Source organism: Bos grunniens, chromosome 17 (assembly GCF_055505025.1).
Source record: "Bos grunniens cultivar Pamir isolate PY7600 chromosome 17, Bosgru_T2T1.0, whole genome shotgun sequence".
NCBI classification, from domain to species: domain Eukaryota; kingdom Metazoa; phylum Chordata; class Mammalia; order Artiodactyla; family Bovidae; genus Bos; species Bos grunniens.
The window spans coordinates 69,576,257-69,597,598 of record NC_141181.1 but is presented as its reverse complement, the minus strand read 5'-3'; the positions used below and the strand labels follow the sequence as shown (position 1 = coordinate 69,597,598).

Here is a 21,342-nt window from a genome sequence, read left to right as displayed (position 1 = left end):
CTTTGACCAACTGATGGAAAGAACTGACTCATTGGAAAAGATGCTGATGCTGGGAAAGATCAAAGGCAGGAGAAGGGGACAACAGAGGATGAAATCATTGGATGGCATCACCAACTCTATGGACATAAGTTTGAGTAAGCTCCCGGAATTGGTGATGGACAGGGAAACCTGGCGTGCTGCAGTCCATGGGTCGCAAAGAGTCGGCACGACTGAGCAACTGAACTGAACCAAAGGGATAAAGAAGCTTTATAGTTTATTTGCTCTTCATAGGCTCCTGGGCACCAGCTATCTACTTTATGAACGTCAGCTCTGCTGTCATTGTAGATAAAGACTATGATATCTGGACATCTGTTTGCTCCTGGCGAACACTGGCATTTCCTGAGCATATTCTAGGATCCAGGTCAGGGTGCTGGCCGGAGGCCTGTGTCTGTGTCAGGGCCTCATACACTCCTACTTACGATGCCAGTAAGATAAGACTCGCAGGTTTTCAACACATTCCTGTAGGTCTGGCCATGCACCTCTTATCCTTTAAAGAATACTGCAGCCGGTCTACCAGGGTGTTTCACAGTGTTGCCAAAGGCCTGTGTTTTGTGCTCCAGTGAACCACGTGATTGTGCAGGGCATTCTTCTGAACCATCCATTCATTCACTTCTGCTTTCCTACTCACTCAGCTACACTGTCTTCTGAACCTGCTTCCCTTTCAGGGCCTTTGTGCTTGCTGCACACTGTTCTTCCAGAGCACTGCAGAGAGCCTTCCTCATTTCCTTCTGCCTCCACTTCTGCCCAGCCCTCCCCCAGAGTTACTAGAGTAACATCAGATAAGTTAAAGAGCTCTGGAGTCGGAAGTAAAGAACTGTAACATTTATTTATTATCCACTGTATGCTGAAGGCTTCAAAGATGGTCCACCAATTCTTCACCAAGTAATGACTGACATTCTTATTTTTTAGAAGAGGAAACAGGATCTGAGAAGCTAAGCAAATTTTTTTTTTTTTTAAATTTTGGCCACAATGCAGGGCATGTGGGATCTTAGTTCCCTGACCAGGGATCGAACTCACCCGCCCCCTGCAATGGAAGTTCAGTCTTAACCACTGGACCACCAGCCAAGTCCCAAGCTAAGCAATTTTGCATGAGAACATCCAGTTACTGAGGGGCACAGCCATGAAGTGAAGTCTCCCAAGCCAAAAACTAGGAAAACTCCCCCGCTGCAGCCTCAGACTGTGGTGGGAGATACTCAAGACAATAATGAATTTGCAAATGTTTGGCAAACTACAGATGCCACCACTCCTGGCTCCCATTGACTGGGTATTTCCACGTGCCAGATGCTTACCACACAGATCACAGTAAAAGTCTCAGGGACAACAAGGAGACATTTTTTCATTTATTTTCATTTTACAGGTAAGGACATGGGCTCAGAGAGAAGTGATTTGCTCAAGGTCACACAGTGACAGCAGAGATTTACATCAAGGGTGGTCCTTTTTTTTCTTTTGCCATCCCCTTGTGGCTTGCGGGATCCCAGTTCCCTGTCCAGGGATGGAACCCGTGCCCTCGGCAGTGAAAGTGCCATCATAACCACTGGAACACCAGGGAGCTCCCCTGGATGGTCTTATGTAAGAAAAGTAAAAGCTGGAGCCTCAAGGCCTTAACTTGAGATCAACATCTATCCAGTCTCCTAAGGAAGGACACTGGATGCTTCTAATCTGCCCACCCCCACCCCCACCCCAAATGCCCCTGAAGTGAATTGTACAGGCGCCTCATAGAGCTGAGCATGTTTGGGATATGAGTGTAGAACCAGAACTGCAGTCAAAGGGCTGTGGATACTTTGCCAGACCTGGACATTTGATCCAGGCATGTGACTCTTTCTCCCTCCCTTGGGATAGGCCCTCCTCCTCTGGCCAGGTGTACTCTGCCCTTCCTGGGAGCAAGGACTAAGAGCCCACCACTCTGGAGCTGCTAGAGAGGTGGAACACATCCTCCAGACAGAGTTTAAGACCAAAATAGCATGTGCTCACCCTTGTATCTGTTATTGCCCTGTTTATGGAAAACCAGAAGCCTATGGAATGTCAAGACTGCACAGTGAAGTCTTCAAGAATGTCTGAGCCACATGGCATTAAGGAATGGCTGGTGAAGTCACAGCTTAAGACCTTCCTTCTTGGGGCTGCTTTGGGCCCCTTAGCAGCCTATCCCAGGTTCTGCAACTCAGGCTTGGGTCTTCTGGTCCCTTCTCCTCTCTAAGCCTGTCTCCCAATAGGTCTGCAGGCAAGTGTCATGACAATATGGTTGTGACTTATGAGCCATGAAGTACTGGACTGAGGTGAGGAGTTACCATTACGATTCTATGAGTTGATAAACCCTGGGGTAAGAAGTTGGCTGCCAGGAGCTAAGTCTATATAAATACTGTTAGCCTGTGCTTCCCAGTAGAAGCTGTTGGTAAGTAGTAGTGGTAGTAGTGTTAGTCGCTCAGTCGTGTCCGACTCTTTGTGACCCCACGGACTCCGGCCCGCCAGGCTCCTCTGTCCGTGGGATTCTCCAGGCAAGAGTATCTGTTGCCAAGAATGCTGTTGGTAAGAGCTAGATTCAAATCCTGGCTCTGCCACAAGCTAGTCCTGAGACTTCAGGCAGCTGACAGCACTTCCCTGCACCTCAGTTTCTTTAATTGTAAAATGGGACTAAATAGTCTCTGGTGTTTAGTCGCTAAGTCATGCTGGACTCTCTTGTGACCCCATGGACTGTAGCCCGTCCATGGAATTTCCCAGGCAAGAATACTGGAGTGGGTTGCCATTTATTTCTCCAGGGAATTTTCAAGACCCAGGGATTGAACTTGAGTCTCCTGCATTAGCAGTCAGATTCTTTACCACTGAGCCACCAGTGAAACCTAAAAATAGTTATCTACCTCCTTGCTGAAAGATTGCAAGAGATGGTGTGATGGTGTGACCAGTTTGGAAAACAGTTTGCCAGTTCCTCAAAAGGTTAAAGACCCAGCAATTCCCACTCCTAGCTATCTACCCAAGAGACATGAAAATGGATGAACCTTGAAAACATCTGAGGTGAAAGAAGCCAGACACAAGGCCACACACTGTATGATGCCATTTATATGAAATGTCCAGAAAAAGCAGAACTATGGAGACAGATTAGTTGTTGCCAGGGACTGGGGGAGGAAGGATGGGGAGTGACTGGTAAGGATAGGAATGAATTTCTTTTTGGAGTGATGAAAACGTTCTAAAATTAGGTTACAGTGATGGCTGCACAACAATACAAATATACTTAAAACACAATTATATACTTTAAACCCAATTATATATCTCAATAAGGCTCTTGGAAAAATAAGAGAAAGTAGGTAGAAGTCATTCAGGGCAGTGAGTGGCTCAACAGTCCTTGATCATTATTCTTACTGACATTGACATTGAAGTTGCTCAGTCGTATCCGACACTTTGCTACCCCATGGACTGTAGCCTACCAGGCTCCTCCGTCCGTGGAATTTTCCAGGCAAGAATACTGGAGTGGGTTGCCATTTCCTTCTCCAGATCTTCCTGACCCAGGGGTCGAACCCGGGTCTCCCGCATTGTAGGCAGACGCTTTACCGTCTGAGCCACCAGGGAAGTCGTTCTTATTAATTAGGTCTCCCTAATAAAGCTGAATCAGACACGACTGAGTGACTTCACTTTCACTTTTCACTTTCACGCATTGGAGAAGGAAATGGCAACCCACTCCGGTGTTCTTGCCTGGAGAATCCCAGGGATGGGGGAGCCTGGTGGGCTGCAGTCTATGGGGTCGCACAGAGTCTGACACGACTGAAGCGACTTAGCAGCAGCAGCAGCAATAAAGCTGAAACTCCAGTACTTTGGCCACCTCACGCGAAGAGTTGACTCATTGGAAAAGACTGATGCTGGGAGGGATTGGGGGCAGGAGGAGAAGGGGACGACAGAGGATGAGATGGCTGGATGGCATCACTGACTCGATGGACATGAGTCTGAGTGAACTCCGGGAGTTGGTGATGGACAGAGAGGCCTGGCGTGCTGCGATTCATGGGGTCGCAAAGAGTCGGACACGACTGAGCGACTGACCTGAACTGAATAGGCCCCAGAAGCAGTGAGCAGGGGAAGGAAAGGGCTGCTGAATTTCTGTCTCAGCCTACCTCTTCAAGCTGCCATGTCCCAGGGCGAGTCCCCGAACCCATCCCGAGTCTCCTCAGAGCTACTCATAAATGAATGGGAAAACAATCCTCACCCACGTCCTTAAGGTCTCGCGAGGAGAGGGCGAGTACTCCCAGAGGGCGCCCTCGGTCTCTGCCTTCGCGGTGCTGCAGGTATCCGCCAGGCAGGGGCTAATCCGGAAAAGCCCTAAAGCTCTTTCAGGTGAGCCCTCGGTGATTGGCAGTTCGGAGGGGAGGGCTTCGGGTGACGGCTGCCCCGCCCCCTCACGTCGGGCCTGTTGGCGCCAGCCTGGGGGAGGTGGGCGGGCCCTGGGGTCCGCGGCACCCATTGGGCGTTGCGGGGAGGAAGCGCCAGGGAAGTCCTAGGGCCCCGCCCCCGGCTTTGCGGCGACCAATGGGCGCGACGCGTGGGCGGGGCGTCGGCGGCGTCGGCGGAGGTCGGGAGGCTGAGGCGGCTGAGGTGGCCGCTGAAGCTGAGGCGGCGGGCGCGGCCAGGATGGCGAAGAGCTTCGAAGAGAACGGGCCGCGCGCGCCCGCAGCTCAGGGGAGCCTGTCGGGGACCCGGGAGAGCTTGGCCCCGGGCCCCGACGCCGCAGCCGCCGACGAGCTCAGCTCTCTGGGCTCCGACTCAGAGACCAACGGCTTCGCCGAGCGCCGCATCGACAAGTTCGGCTTCATCGTGGGCTCGCAGGGCGCCGAGGGCGCGTGAGTATCACTGGGGCTCGGAGCCAGGGGACCAGGGGCCGGGGCAGGACCCGCGGCGGTGCCTCGACGCTGACAGAGCCGCTCTCAGGAAGGACAGACACGTCTCCCTTCCAACCAGGAACAACAATCCCTTATCTCCTTTGCCCCACCCGCACCTTCCCCCCCACCCCCACCCCCGGCGGACTGACCCGCCCCTAGGAAGGGCCTAGAGTGCTCTCCTCACCGGAGCACACAGATCGACTGCTACCTTTCCCAACCCCAGCGCTGCCACCCTCGCCTTAGGGCTGGTTGGTTCGGCCAGCTCCTGACAGGCTCATAGGTGGTCTCCCCTTCCCCAACAGCGCGGTATTCTCCGTATCCCGCCCCCTACCAGACCCACTGACGTCCTTGTCTCAGCAGCCGCCACCGCCACATCAAGGGGACACCTTAGGCCGACTTCAGAGGGACGGGCTGCCCTGCCCCCACCGCGCTCAGGCACAGACTGACCCTCATCTCAAGGCACAGGGACCTCTAGATAGACTGACATTGGTCACCTCCCTCCCACCTTGGGATAGAGAGTCACTTCCCCTCATGGAAGGGACAGAGAATGCCCGCCTCCCCCTCAGAGGCAAGTTTCTCCCTGTCACCAGCAACAGGTGGGCAGGCACTGCCCCTTCCCAGTACCCGCAGGGGGACGGTACCTCACCTCCAGGACAGACTGTCGACGCTTCCTCTTCAAACGCAGACCAGAGTGCAGGCAAGGAGACAGCAGGGGCCCCGCTCATTGCACACCTAGATCTCCCACACCCAGGAGCCCCCAGCTGGCAGGCAGAGCAGTGTGAGTCAGTGGAGCAGCACCTTCCCTCCAAGCCGGGTGAGCTGAGCAGCCATATTCTGCCCCCAGAGTACTCCCTGAGTCCAGTCCTCACAGGGATCATATGTATGGGTTGGTGATCCCTTTAGGAAAGATGGACTCCAGAGCCCACTCACATCCCAGCTGTCCTGTCACTTGAGACCAGTGTTCTGCCCGGAACCGACAAGCCTCCCTTGAGATGTGCCTCCCCTTCAATAGAGAGCACCACACAATCACCTGGGAGAGCCTACAGGACTCAGCCATGACCCTATTCCAGAGGGTCCTTCCTCCCCTTCTCTGACCAGCTGTGATCGTCTAAGGCTTCTTCAGCCTCTCTTATGACTTATGGAAGAGGCTTGACCATCTTTAAGATACCCACCCTACACAAGCAACCCCATAAAGTTCACTTCTGGGATTTTCCACGGTCCCAAAGCCTCGTATTCACCAGACCTCCTTCTCCTTTGGAAAGTTGGAGAGAAATGCAGGCCCCTCCCCTAAGGAGAGTTCTCTTTTACCCACTGGATCTCTCTCCTCCAGCCTCTTCCCACTTGCTCAGAGCAAGCCAAGCCTAGTCCAGTCCAGAACTCAGAGAACACCCCTTATTCTGATCCTTCACTCTGACTTGAAGCTTTGTCACAGTTCCCCAGGGAGTAGCTTGTGAGAACCCAAAGAGGACTTAGGGTATATTTTTGAATTGAAGAGCAAACACCAGAGATTAGGGTCCTGGGAGGGATGAGGTCAAAAGTGGGAAAGGAGTTACCAGTTGCATTTGTGGGTGCTTGGAAGGAAAGAGTTCAGATTTGCTGGTGAATTCTGGGAGATAAAAATTCCTACCACATGCTTATCAGGAAGTTAACTAGATCTCAGGGTACAAAGCAGTGTGAAATAGTGGGAAAAGGCCAGATTTAGGAAGAAATCACACTTGCTGGCTGTGTGACCTTGGGCAAGAGCTTGAATCTCTGAGCCTGTTTACTCACTGTAAAGGGCAACAGTAACACCTATTCCCAGGATTACTGTAGAGATTAAGTATTCAAAAGTGCCTAGCACAGTGCCTGGTGCAAGTAGTGGCCTAGGAAAATGTTAGTTTCCTTTCTTTGCCTTCTAAGGGTCTGAAAATTGAGGAGAAAATGAGGGCATACCTCTGGTATTTATGAACAGAGAGAGGCCCCAATGGGAGCACCTCCCTTTGGCTGTAGTCCCCAACCAAACAGCCAGACATCTGTCTTTCCCACCCTCCAACCACAAACCCGGGCTTTGCAGACGCCCTCTGCATCATTGGTGTCTATAGGGCTGGGGCTGAGGTGGGATTCCAGGTCTTTTCCTCTCTCCCTGCCTCACTTTCTTGACCCTGTTGGCCACCCTAAAATCTCTGGTGTCTGAAAACTTGGATGTACCCTGTAGAGTCAATATTGTGGTTCAAAAAAAATAGCCAAAAGTAAGTTCCTGCCCAAGGCCATAAGAGAGGAAGTTATGGGAAGTTTCAGAGTGACCGCCCTGAACCCAGTCTCGTGGTTGAGGGCTAGGAGTCCATGTGCTAGCCCAGAGAAGTGAAACATTAGCCCTGATGGCTGCAGTGGAGATGGCCAGGACTCTGGCTCCAGATTAAAGGTCTGTTTCAGCCATCTTGGGCCAAAGGTTGTCTTAAGACAGTTTTGGCAATTGCCAGGGGCTAATGGGGTAGGGGAGGAAAGTAGATCAGAAGCTTCCTCCTCAGGTGACTGCTTGGTGCCTGTTGTGAGTAGATCATGAAATCATAGACTTATATCTCTCCTATAGAAGGGATCTTAAGAATTTGACCAGTGTAACCCTAACTTCTTATACGATGAGGAAACTCAAGTCACAGAGAAGAGAGGAACTTGCTTAAGCTCACACAGTACACCAGTGGCAGAGCCAGGTCTTGAAATCAGAGGTTCTGACTCCCAAGTCAGGACCGTTTCCATTGCCTTTCCCACCCATTAATATGGTGTGGTGGCCCCAGCAGTAAACCAAGTCCTGGACAGGTAGAACAGAAGGTCCCTAACAGGAACCTGTGTGCCCTTACCTTCCCTGGCTTAGCTCAGTACTTTGACTCCCTAAGCAGTGTGAGAGGTCCACAGAGATGGTCCAGCAAGGATAAGACTGTGTTGTCATTACCACTTTGTTACACTCATTAGACTGATGAGCATCAGAACTAGGACCAGGCCTTTTTTATTTGGCTGCAGCTTGTGGGATCTTGAGTTGGGATTGACCAGAGATTGAACACAGACCCTTGGCAGTTTGGCAGTGAAAGCACAGAGTCCTAACCAGTGGACCACCAGGGAATTCCCTGGGACCAGGCTTATTCACTTTGTTCTCAGGCCTGCAGAGAAGTAAATGATCAGTTAACATTTTCTGACACACATTTCAAGTCAGGAAGCTGAAAGCCACCTAGAGATGGCCTTCATCCTATGGATAGGTAAACTGAGGCCTGAAATAAATGATTAATCTCACCTGTTCAGTCAGTTGGGAGCAAAGCCAGGAAGTAAACCCAGAACTCCTGATTCCCAGCCCTAGGCCCTCTTTACTTCACCTTGTCTATCTTTTGAGTCTACTCTGCAGGGAACCTTTGTGGGGCCTGAGATGGTCCCTGCCTGCCGTGGAGCAGTAGCCAGTGATGGGGAGAGGCAAGAAAGCAGCCCGCCAGTGAAGGGCCCTGTGGTGGTGTGAGCGCAGACCAAGTGCTGATAGCATTGGCCCCTTCGGTGTGGCTGGCAGCTGAGCTGGTTGTTGAAGTCCAAGATGGACCAGAGGAGAAGAAAGAAGGATCTTCAGCAGGGACAGGTGGCCAGAGGACTCTGGGGACAGGAGGAGCAGACCTGTTTGTGGGGAAGGGGTCCCTTTTGGAGTTGGTCAAGAAAGGAAAGAAGGATTTCAGTGGATACCAGGTCTCTGGCCTGAGGAAGATGGCCTGAGAGGGGTGGGTCCCTGGCCTCCCCCTCCTTTTCCTATGTGATTGCCAAGACTGGCCTCTTGAAGCTGGAGTTTCCCACCCAGCTTTACTGTGTGCAGTGCTGCAAGCTAGATGAGGTGAGGAGCTGTGCTGTCTGGGATCCCGTGGTTGTTGGCTTCCTGTTAGGGAGAAATGGATCTGAACTGGGCGCAGGGAGAAACATCTGGAAGAGCAGTTCCCCTGTCCCCTGAGCCCTCCACTATTCCTAGTCGACTGTGACTTTGGAGATCATATAACTGGCTCAGTTGACATCCCTGTAGTTTGGTCTCTGCCAGTTATTTTTGGGCCAGGGCCCTCCTAACAGGCCAGGTCCTGCCTCCCTGCTTTCCCACCACCTTCTCCAGTTTGTAAGTTCAGGACATCCTCTTTTCTTGAGCTGTTACAGTTCCCAGGAGAGCCTAGAGCTGGGCGTGGAGTGGTCCCTGGGTGGCCCATCTGGAAAGAGACTACTGCACATGTGGGGCCCTGGTCTATGACTCGGGGCCACACGTCCTTCATTTTCTCTCCTCCTCCTCTTGCCCCAGCTTCAAAGGAAAATCCAGCTTGGTAGCCCTGTGGGTGTTCTAGGGCGTCAGACAAGACTTGACTTGGCGAAGGAGGGGGCCAGATCACCAGCTGCTGCCCTGGGAAGGTGCCTGTGTGCCGCCTGCTAGGAAACTCTAAGCTGTGGGAAAGAGAGAAAACAGTGGGACCTGCTTGATATTTTGTATTCCCAGCATCTAGGTTTGAAACAGGACCTTTGGGGGGCCAGTGAGGCCTGGCTCTGGTCCAGCCCCCCAGTCTGTTTACACTGAGGGAGGGGAAAGAAGGTGCTCTGTTCAGCCTCACACCTAACCCTTTGAGCCCAGATGTCCGTGTGACCTTTGACATATTGCTTCACTCTTCTGAGCCTCAGTTTTTCACTGTGAAACGCTTATGATAACACTGACTTTGAAGGATTGTTGTGGGGGTTAAAAGAACTAATGCTTGCAAAGAGCCTGACAGCACTGTAGCTGCTCAGTGAATGTTCTGCCTCCTCATAGAGATTGGAGTACCTGGTGGTCCTGTCTTTTCATTTTCTACTTTGCATCTCTGGTGAGCATCAGTGAGATCCATCCCCTGTGAGCAGGAGTGAACACTAACCCATGATGAACCCTCACTTTCCCCGGATAAGCGTGGTTATCCCATTTTGTAGATGAGTACACTGAAGTTCTGAGAAGAAAGCGTTCAAGGTTTGCCAGCTGGTAAATGGCAGAACTAGGACTAGAACCTTTTTTCTTGATACTGAATCCAGTGACTAAGCCTTGCTAAGGTGTAGCAGGTAGGGTGCCAGGTGCTCACCATCCCTGAGGCCCCACACCCAGGGCAGGAAGCCTGTGGTTAATATGGACATATATAGGAAGAAGCAGCCAGCTCCACCCATAGGAGCTCAGAAAGAAGAAGTGGCACTTGATTCAGGCTTTGGAAGGAGCAAGGAAGGGCAATCCATGGTATGGAGGGGAAGTGTGTGAAGAAAAGCCAGCTGTTTGAGAAATGTGTGCCAGGAGGTGACAGGAAGAATGGGAGGTGGGAGGATGAGGTGAAGCATGGGGAGGGGAGGGAAGTGGATTTGGCAGAAGTGACTGGCCTTGAGTGTCACACTGAGGCCTCCTGTGTTTCATTAAGGTCAGTCTGGTGCGGGCATAGAAGATGGTATGAATAGGAGCTGGACCACAGGCAGTGAAAGCAGTTGGGAGAGTTTGGGACAGCCCAGAAGGGCTGCAGAGAGGTCTGGAAGGTTATGGAGCTGAGAGGATGAAGAGTCAGCGAGTAGGGCATGGTACCTGATCAGCTGTGTGGACCTGCAGGGACTTGGCGAAGGCTTTGGCCAGGCTGAAGTCTCCTTTATGTACAGTTGGGAAGGTCCCCTGGAGGAGGAAATGGCAACCCACTCCAGTATTTTTGCCTAGAGAATCCCATGGACAGAGGAGCCTGGCGGGCTACAGTCCATGGGGTTGCAAAAAGTCAGACACGACTGAGCGACTAATACTAATACTTTGGCCAAACTGAAGTGGCCCTCGCCATCCCAGGGCCTCTGACCACAGGGAAGGAAGGCCATCTGTGACCTTCCTTTGAAGCAGACAGTGGGCTGCTGGTGACTGCTTTGTCACAGCCCTGGGCTCCCCAAGGTGCCTGGCATGGCTGGCACGCTCAGGGCCCATCAAGGGGTTCTTTGTATCTCTTCAGTAAGAGAGCAGATTAGCTGGCCTGGTTGGGAGGGGGTGGGTGAGTGGAGCTGAGCTTTGTGGTCTCTCCTGCTAGACGTATTGGATGGCAAGGAAGGCTATCGGGAGAGCTAGCCACCTCTCTGTGCAGAGAGGAGGAAGTCCTGAGGGCATGGAAAACCTCCCTTAGGGCAGTGTGTAGCTGTGGGGGGCGGGGTGGAGCAGGGGGGATGTTTATAAGGCTTTCAGGCACAGCATAAGCTCATCAGGGGTTTCTCACCTGGTTCAGTGGTAAAGAATCCACCTACCAGTGCAGGAGATGCTAGTTTGATCCCTGTGTCGGAAAGATCCCCTGGAGAAGGAAATGACAACCCACTGCAGTATTCTTGCCTGGGAAACCCCGTGGACAGAGGAGCTTCTTAGGCTGTAGTCCATGGGGTCGCAAAGAGTCCAACACAACTTGGCAACTAAACAACAATAAAAGCTGATCAAGAGGAGGCAGCCTGGCAGTGGAGGGCTGACTTCCTCTCACTTCCAGTCTGTATTATGTTCCTGGAGCTGGTGCCTCAGCTGGGAAGTGGAAGCAAATCCAGTGCCTATGAGAACATGAACCCCTCAGCCCTTATGGGCACCACCATGCACTTCTCAGAGATGATTCTGGCAGGACATGTGGATTTATGCTAGTATGGGAAAGGGTTCTGAACCCAGGGACTAAGGTGCCAGGGCTGGCTCCGCCACTGACCCTGGTGGTCTGTGAGTAAGCATGTTCTCTCATTGGCCGTAGGGCTAATGCTCCTTGCTTTCACCTAGCACATGCTGCGTGTGCAGCTGTGTGCTAGGCTCTGGGGGTGCAGACTTGGTCCTGCCTTCCCAGGACCTGGAGCATAGTGGGCAGGAGACACAGGTGTGGTCTGATGATGAGGATCAAATAAGATGACTGGATTAGGAGCATGTGTAAACAAACACTGCTGACCAGGGATCAGGAAACCCAAGTCCTGGGCTTCACTGGGCCCCTAACTAACCCTGTGACCTTGAGAAATTTGCTGAATCTTTCTAAGCCTCAGTTTCCCTTACATATAAACTAAGGCAGCCTTAATGAATGAAGTTGAAGAGCTCTTCTACTTCTAACATACTGAGACTGCCCTTGGAGTATACGAAAAGGGCTTTGGGAAGTTTATTCCCCCTGCGTTGGGAAGACCCCCTGGAGAAGGAAATGGCAACCGACTCCAGTACTCTTGCCTGGAAGATCCCATGGATGGAGGAGCCTACTAGGCTATAGTACATGGGGTCGCAAGGAATCGGACATGACTAAGCGACTTCACTTTCTTTCTCACTTATGTCAGGTACCTCATAAGTGCAAGGGGTCATCAGGGCACAGCCCACAGAGGCCAAAGCCTGCAGCATACTCTGTTTTTCTTATGAGAGGACCTCTCTTTGTCTGTCAGACCAATGGCCCTCATGTCTTTGGGAGTGCGGTCAACTCAAAGAATGCGTTGGTCTGTCTGGCTCTTTGGTCTGTGCAGTGCTTTCTTTCTCATTGCTTTGCAGTGATCCTAACAGGAGCAGTGGGAACTCAGGAGGGTAAGTTTTATTTTGCCCTGTTTACAGACAGGGAAACCTAAGCTGAACAAGCAAGGAAACTGTGCCTGGAAGCCAGGGTTCTGCCTTTCCAATTTTTTCCATCTTACCAAAGCTGGTTGCCTCTGTGTGGCCGCTCCTCCCTCTTCCTGTCCTAGCCTTAGGACTTTCAGTCCAGCTCCAAATGTCTATACTTCTCCTAGCGAGTTTCTCGAGTTGTTTTTGTTGGCTTTTTTCTTTCTTTCTTTAAAAAAAAAAATTTATTTGACTGTGCTGAGTCTTAATTGTGGCGTGCTGGATCTAGTTCCCTGAGTAGGGATCAGACCTGGGCCCCCTGTATTGGGAGCATGGAGTTCCAGCCACTGGGCCACCAGGGAAGTCCTGTTTTTGTTGTTGAGTTGTTACAATGGATGGCACACTTCCTATCCCAGGCCCTCCACACACAGCACCTCATGCAAGATGAGGCAGGAGCAGCTGGATGCTAAGGGAGCCCAGGAACATAGAATGGAGAACTCTTGTTCCTCCTCTCTGCCCTCTGGGCCCTGGATTCTGTGTGTCCAGAAGCGGTCCTTCTTAGCCAGCCACATTTGGAGGATGCTTCCCTCTCTGTCTTGATTTCAAAAAAGGAGAACCTAAATTTGGGAGATCCTGGGTTCAGGACACCAGCAGACTGGCTTCAAGCCCTGGCTCCGTCACTTTCTAGCCATTGACCTCTCTGAGTCTGTAAATGGGCCAGATGGTGGCGTTGGGAGTGGGAACTGGCCCCATGTGTGCTATGGTTGTGAGTATAAGGAGATGATGTTGGTAAAGTGCCCAGCAGTGTCTCCCACCAAGTGAGGGTTCTGTGGTGCACGGTGGCTCTCACAATTCGAGTGTGATTATCCTCTAAGGGTTACTTCAGGCCTTTGACCTCATGGTGAGAGAACAGGCACCCTGGGTTTGAGGATCCACACCCCTCCTTGTGCTCTGCCTATATACCCTTGGACCCTGGGGGCAAGACGGGAGCCAGTCCCACTCAGCTTGTGGTCTGGAGCTTTCTGACCTGCCAGGGCAGGTTGGGAATCCCCCAGTTAGTTCCTCATTGAGTCATCTGGAACAGGGCTGCAGGTGACCCTGACTCTGAGGGCCCTGATGCGAGGGCCTCATCTTCTCTTTGGCATGAAGATAAAGCGGAAGTGAGAACAGAGGTGGGTCTCCTGAAAGATTCAATTCAAAGCATGCAGTCATAGGGCTGCCTGGGGCCTCTGCCCTCTTGGGTAGAGATAGTCACTTGGGGAAGGAATCGGAGTTTGCTTCATAATTGCCACCACCCTCCTGTGTTCCTCGTGGACTTTCACCCTGGGCTCCCTGTCCTGCCTCTGAGTGACCCCCTCCGTCCCCCTAGCACAGTCACTTGATCATGCCACTTCGCAGAAGTGCCAGCATGGTGGACCAGGCTTTCACCAAGACCACCGTATTTAACTCCGTGAGATATAGTTATTATCATCATAATCTCCATTTAACAGAGGTAGATCCCAGATCCCAGAGTGGTGAAGTGACTTGCCAAGCATCACACAGCGTATGGCATCACTCAGTCAGTGCCAGAGCTGAGTGACAGAGCAGAAGGGCCTGGGTACACCTCCCAGGTGTCCTCTGCTCCCCTTGGATGGTGCATAGTTACTGGCTTGCTGAAAAACCTGAGTTTCTACATCTGCCCAAGGGCGGGGTGGAGGTGATAATTAGAGGACCTATTTCATATGCTTGTTGTCAGGATTAAATGAAATAATCTAAGTGCTGAGCACCATGTCTGGTCCATAGCAATTGCCTGGTAAGGGTTATAACAGACATTCAATTATGTTAATTGAATACAGAATTAAAACATTGTAAAAGGCCATCATCAAACACATCTGGGCTCAGCCCTGTGCTGGGCTTCAAGGAAGATCCATCGCTGGACTCAGGCTGGGGAGGGAGTGCCCTTCATCAAGCTCTCCGTGCTCCTGCTTTTCCCTCTGATTTCAAGGCAGAGGATACTATTCCCATCTCACTGGGGAGAAAGCTGAAACTTAGAGCGCCCAAGGTCACAGAGCCACTGAACCTGTCAACATACGTGTATTGAGCACCAGCTAGGCACCAACCAGGCCTGGAGAAGGGAACGGCAACCCACTCCAGTACTCTTGCCTGGAGAATCCCATGGACAGAGGAGCCTGGTGGGCTATAGGGCTTGGGGTCGCAAAGAGCCGGACATGACTGAGCGACTAACACAGGCCCCTAGGCTCTGTTCTAGGGTCGGGACACACTGGGGAGAGTGGTTGGCAGAGTCCCTGCCCCCAAGAGCACACCTCGTGGAATGCTGCCTCAGCGAGCGGACCGGACAGTCAGGCAGAGAAGCCAGACTCGCTCCACTGGACTGCTCACATTCCCCAAACACACCAGGCTCTTTTCCATTAATGTGTGCTTTCTCATCCTGGGTCTTCTGCCTGATGTGCTGTTTCCCCTTTCTCACCCTGGCTACTTCCTGTCACCCTTCAAGGATCATCCCAACAAGTCAGCTCCCTTTAAGGTTTTCCCTGAACACCTGCACCCCCACCCTGGGGCCTTCTTGCAGTCTCGTAGCGCCTTCCGCCCTCCTCGCTTCTGTGATAGCACCTCTGTATGGGCTAGTTATTTACTCCCCAATCTGTCTCCTCTGCCAGATTGACCCCAAGGGCAGGACCTACGTTTTATTCAACTTTGTAGAGTCAGGGCCTGGAATGCAGGCTCTGGAGAGATGTGCATGGAATGTAATGAGGCGCTGATTGTGTTCTGTTCCTTCAGTGGCTAGGAAGGACTTTGTAGAGATGAGAGGCTGTTCTGAATGAGGCCTCAGGAAACAAGTGGGACTGAATTAGAGTCGGGGTAGGGGTGAGGGTGGGCAGCTTAGAGAGAGGGACGTCTAGAAATAGGGCTGGGGGATGTGCAGAGGGACTAGGAAGGCCTGGGAGCCAGGGCCTGAAGTTCTGTTGAACAAGATGGGCAGTAGGGATCCTTGCAGGAGTCTTGGCAGAGATAAACCGTGAGTCAAGACTAAATTGATAAGATCTATCAATCAAATTCAGCAGTTTTGTAAGGATGGGTAAGGGGCTGTACATGAGTCATGGTGCCCACAGTGAGATTGTGACCTGAGGACCCAGTTGCCAGTGGGGAGTTTCAAGTAATACTCTGCCCGGTAGGGGTGGGGGCTTGGAGAAGGCATGTCTCCAGTTGAGAATAGTCTCCATTTTTGTTGTTGTTTCGTTGCTCAGTTGTGTCTGACTCTTTGCGACCCCATGGACTGTAGCCCACCAGGCTCCTCTGTCCATGGGATTTCCCAAGCAGGAATACTGGAGTGGGTTGCCGCTTCCTTCTCCAGGAGAGCTTCCTGACCTGGGGATGAAACCCGCATCTCCTGCACTGGCAGGTGGATTCTTTACCGCTGAGCCACCAGGGAAGACCCAGTAGTCTCCATACCTCTCTGCACTGGTCAGAGAGAGCTGCCCTGGGGGTTTTTGCTCTGGTCTGTGCCTTTCCCTAGCTGAGTGGGAGTCGGGGGCGGGGGGGGGGATTCCTTGCTTTTTGGAACCAGCAAGGCTGGTGCTTAAAGGAACCATTTCTTGCCTCTGACGTCAAGGGGGTGGGGCTGTGCCGAGTGGAGAGTTGGGCAGAAGCCCAGGGCACCGAGGCCAGAGAAGGGTGGAGAGAACCTGTTTACCATTGTGCGCTGACCTGGGGCTGCAAGGAGCAAAGCCAGGGAATTCCTTGTGGGAAAGGGAGGCAGGCCCGGACCTAGCTTGCACGGGGTGTCGGGGAAGATTGAAGCAAGCGGGACTCTTTCACCTAGACAGGGAGCCCGCACACTGCCCTGCCTCCAAGCGGGGGCTGCCAGGCCTCAGGAGGGAGCACCAGGCTGCTGCAGACCATCCTGCTTCCCCGCACTGACTCACAGCTCCACCTCAGGCAGATCACGTACCCTTTGGTCCCTAGGCCTCTCTAGCTGCCTGGGGACTCACTCCAGAACCTCACAGGCCTTCCAGCCCTGATCGTCGGCCATTTGTAGATCACCAGCCCACCCTCTCCTGCCTTCTCGTTTCCTATCATGGGTGATTATGGAGCTGGCATAAAGGCTATTTATACTTTTAGTCATTACCACCGCTTAGATTAATGAACTCCAGAGGTTGTTACTCAGCATGCAAAGTAGGTCAGCCTTTTTGTTTAGCCTCACTCCTTTTTCCAGCTCTGGGTGGGAGAGGGGAGTTCCCCCACCCTTGTTGTCCCTGGATCTGTGATTGCACATCCATTTCCCAATTTTCCACACTTGCATCTTGCTCACTCTTGCCTTCTCGGCACAGAGAGCAGTGGTTGTCTACTGGGTGGTAAAGGAAGAGGAAGGGAATGTAACAGATACTGAGGCCCTGTTACATGGGGATCACCTTATATTTATTGGATGGCTTAGTGCTCAGTTGGCATCTCTGCTTCCAGGCTGTGTAACCTTGGACAGATTACTCAGCTGTGCTAAACTTTAGTTTTCGTGTCTGTTAAGTAGAGATAATAAAAGCTGCTTCCTTGGGGAATTGTGTGCCTATGTAGTGCTTGGCGGGAATGGTGCAGAATGGGTGCTGGAAGTGTGTCAGTTCCTCCTGTCTCATGTGGTCTTTCCTCCTGCCCTCCAAAGGGGTGGCCTTGCCCGCATGTTACAGGTGGTGAACTGGAAGCTCAGAGTGGCAGAGCTGGATCAGAAGCTGACAGTCACAGTCCGTGTATCATTGAGTAAACGGCTTAATCTCTTGGGGTCTCAGTTGCTTCGTGGGTAAAATGGGGATAGTCCTGCCCTGCTGCGTGTGTGCAGACCAGTCAGATGAGAAGAGGGATGGGAAAGTGCTAGCAAGCTGCAGATGCTGGTCCCCTCAGAGCTGCCATTAGCTGGCCACCTGCCAGGCTGGGTCCTTACACACGTGTATTCTTCATTTAGACCTTATGTGTGTGGTCCCACTTGAAGATGAAGTGGAGACTTCACGGTCTGTCTCCCAGGTGGAGGAGCTGGAATGGAACCTCGGTCGGTTGGCTTCAAGGTCCCTACTCTTTTTACTGTCTCCCACAGTCCACATGGCCTTCCTGACGGTTGAGATGAGGAGAATTCATCCCGGGGTCTCAACCTTGGGCCTTATGCTTGGGCTGTGTTTCTTTTTGTTTGGGCTGGTTTGGAGAGGGAGGCTTAGCGGAGGGGGGTTACATTGGTTCCCTGGGACCAGGTTTTATCTGACACCTTTGAATAAAGGGGTCATGGGCACAGGCGCCACACCTGGCTGAGTCTGCCAGCCAGAGGGGCTGAGGCGCTCTTGGGTGGAAAGTGCATGGCTGGAAGGACAAGGCGGAGAGAGCCTGGGTCTCAGGTAGCCTTGGGAGCTGGTCTTGTCCGTCTCATCTCTTGGAAGTCTTCAGCTTCTGGGTTTGGGGAGAAGGTGGGGAGGCTGGTGTCAGTGGGCTGTCACTGCTGCCTTGGGCCACGGCATGGCACGGCACGGCTAAGCTTAGCTTAGCTGAGAGCCCAGCAGAATCTGGGCTCAGTCACCCTCTAGCTGCATGTTTCTGTCTCCTCTGTGCCTCCTTCCCCAGGAGGGGGTGGTCAAGGGTGTGCTTGTGAGCTTTGCCCATCCAGCGTATTGGCCTTGCTGAGCTTTGCTAGGTTTGGGCAGGGTCTGGGACAGTCAGAGCACTGGAGGAAGGCTTAGACTGTCTCTAGGGGGTTGAGGGCCAGAGATAGAGCCCCACGGTGGCATCTGGAGAGCGGCCTGATTTCCTCCCAGTCTTCCCAGGGGAGGGAGAAACAGCACAGGAGTCACTGTGGCAAAGAGAAGCTCTGGTTTTCCACTTAATAGCTTTGTGACTTTGCCCAAGTCATACAGTCTCTCTGATTGGGTCAGGTTTCTCATGGGTCCAATGGAAATAGTAATTAATCTGTGAGGCTCTCACTGGGCTACTAGGGGCACAGATACAATTGCTGTAGGCAGCAGTGGCTTGTAGCCCTGAAGGCAATAGATGAAAGTAATGATGTCATGGAGATAACCAGGCAGGCGTCTGTCGGTATCCGTGAGATACACAGTGGGAGTTACATAGCTCAAGGCCCAGTCCGGTTAGGGAGTGACGGGGCTGAGCAGCATGACCAAGTTGTAATGAACTGCTCATTTCACATCACGTCTTGATTCATTGGTGATTTAGTGCTGAAATTGATTAGGAGATTGTGACCAGCATAAAAATAAAAAAGAAGTAGGAAGTAGGATAGAATAATACAAAAATTGAACTGAAAATATCAGGTGCTTTAGTACATGTAGGAGTAAATTTTTTCATAAAATGTATTTTGGTTATGTGTGTGTGTGTATAGTCTCAGTACAAAATGTATTTCATACTGTGAGTTTCAGTTTAAAAGCTTGGAGAAATGGTGTTGTAAGTAGTCGAGATGAAAGTCTTCAGGTTGGAAGACAGCTAACGAGATCTGGGCAGGCACAGCAGCTGTGTGGAGGCTAAGGGCTTGACTTTGGGGTTCAGAGCATGCACTGCGGAGTGAGGCAAGCCTAGGTTTGAATGCAGCTGCATGGCCTTGGGGGCTTCCCTGGTGGCTCAGAGGTAAAGAACCTGCCTGCAATCCCTGGGTCAGGAAGATCCCCTGAAGAAGGAAATGGCAACCCACTCCAGTGTTCTTGCCTGGGAAATCCCAGGCTTGAGGATTTGGCAGGCTACAGTCATGGGGTCACAAAAGAGTCAGACACGACTGAGACTAAACGGCAACAACATGGCCTTGAGCAAGGAGCTTAACTTTACTAAGTCTTGGATTCGACTTCTGGAAAATGGAGAGAATGTTATGGTTGGATTATTATGAAAGATACATGAAAATGATACATGTGTATATATATATTAGTATTTTAAGTAATATATAAATATTTTGAAAGATATTGGTAAGTAGTAAATGATTTAAAAATGGTAACTACTGTTGCTGCTGTTATTGTTGAAGTTGTCATTTTTATTATGTTGGGCCCCAAAAGTGTTGCTGTGACTTGGAGAGGGGAGAAGAAAAGGCATTCCAGGTAGGGGTGGGTGAGTGATGAGGGATAATTACATTTGTCTAATATGAGGCTGATCTGGCTGAGAATTGTGCAGCCTTAGAAGGGGGTGTTGCAGTAGACAGAAGGTACCAGAAAACTTAACAGTATGGCTTCAGCAATGAGGGTGACTTCACCTGGAGATGATGAAGGCCCAGCCCTGAGGAGTTCCACTAGGGACTGTCCTCATTAGACTCTTTTGGTTGCAGAGACTCCTTCAGGCCACCTTAAGGACAGAGGAGTTTTCTGCAAGGGTGAGTGAAACTCTCAGGCTGGAAGCATCCCCATGGGCCGTTTGGTCCCTTAAGTTGGCTATTTGGTTAGCCTCCCTGTCACTGGAAACTGGCTCACACTCCCCCCCCATTATTAGGAGGAAGCCACCTCAGGGCCTCCACACCGTGTCATCTGTAGAGATGCCAAGACCCCAGTCTACGTCACAGCTCCTTTCTGGGCATCTTTTGAGGGTCAGTTCACAGGGCAGGCCATCCAGCTGTATAGCAAACAGGCTCAGAGAGGGCAAGGGGCTATTGCAGAAGGAATTTCTATATCAGACAGCACTCTGATCAGATGCCTTTTGAGATCCTGACCCACCAGACTGGATGTGAACCTTTTGATTTTTCAGAAAATGGGTAGTGTGCAGCCATTCAGGAGCACATTCTGTGTGTGAAGAGAAGTTCACCTGTAGTTAGAAGGTGAAGTGCTGAGTGCCGGGTCCAGCAGGTGGTTAAACTCCTCTGCTGTTGGAGGAGAGGCCACTCAAATGACCATCTTTCCTCCAAAATTTCCCAATTTGAGGTTTTGAAAATAAAAATAGATCTTTCAATGAACATGTACATTTAAAGTAGTAGTGGATTTTTTGTTTGTTTCTGAGACGATCTTACCAAATCAATGGTGCAGTTTAAAATCAGTAGTGCCTTAGAATCCAGGAAATATGGTAGTTTGTTTTGTACCCATTTGAAATTCCGGTTTGAGGTTTGATGCTGGGTCTTTGAAACTGCAAAAGCTGTTATCTGACATCATTTAAAAGAACACTGAGCTTGAACGTGTTCCCCTGTGTATTTGTAGTTGGGAGACTGGGTATCTCTGTGGCCCTGCTGTCAGATCTTGTCAACAGAGACAGACTAGAGGGTCAGGGTGTCAGATGGGTATGTATTTAATCAGATGGGAATTGTCTGGAAACTGGTAATCTCAGGCAAAAGCCTTGCCCTCTTATGAGCCTCCATTGTCTCTTCTGCTCAGTGGGGCGATTGGATCAGATATTATCCACATTCATAGCTGCCAGAACTTCCTGTTGACTCCGTGTGGCTACCTCCTTTAGTTTAGATAACTAGAAGGCTCATCCCCTGACTTGTGTGAGGGAGTGCTTTGTAGTGATGGGAGGCGACCTGGCCTGTGATGCTGGACCTGGGTGTTTGGGGGCTGCCTGGAGATGTGCACACATTTCTTTGTAGATTACCTGATCTAAAGGTGTGGTCTCTGCTTTTCTCCTGAGGGGAGGGATAGGAAGGAGCCGGTCCTTGTGCCCCACTTCTGCCTCCAGTTAGTGAGAGGTGAGCGGGTGGCCTGTGTGGAGGGGCTGTTGTCTCTCCTCGGCTGATCAGCACCAGGGCTGCTCTCAGGTCTGTGCAGTTCTCCAGATAAAAAACCGAAGAAGAGGACCTGCCCTTTTGTGTCTGGGAGCCCTGCTCTGCCAGGGCCCCTCCCACTGCTCGTCCAACCAGTAAAAGTTCTAGCAGTGCATTTCCTTCCTGTAGAAAGAGAATTAGAGACTCAAGGCCTGGGCCAAACCCTGGCCCCGCTGTGTCCTGTTCCTGAGAGCCTCCACCCCACGCTGCGT

At 51.6% G+C, this 21,342-nt stretch overlaps 1 protein-coding gene across 1 annotated transcript in view; it reads left to right on the top strand.

Moving 5' to 3' along the window:
• Positions 1 to 3,685: 3,685 nt before the first annotated feature.
• Positions 3,686 to 21,342, top strand: part of TBC1D10A (TBC1 domain family member 10A) — a 29,677-nt gene continuing 12,020 nt past the window's right edge. The window contains exon 1 of the mRNA XM_086348700.1: positions 3,686 to 4,856. Coding sequence (XP_086204826.1) covers positions 4,546 to 4,856 — 311 coding nt within the window. The 5' untranslated portion in view covers positions 3,686 to 4,545. The remainder of the gene's footprint in view (positions 4,857 to 21,342) is intronic.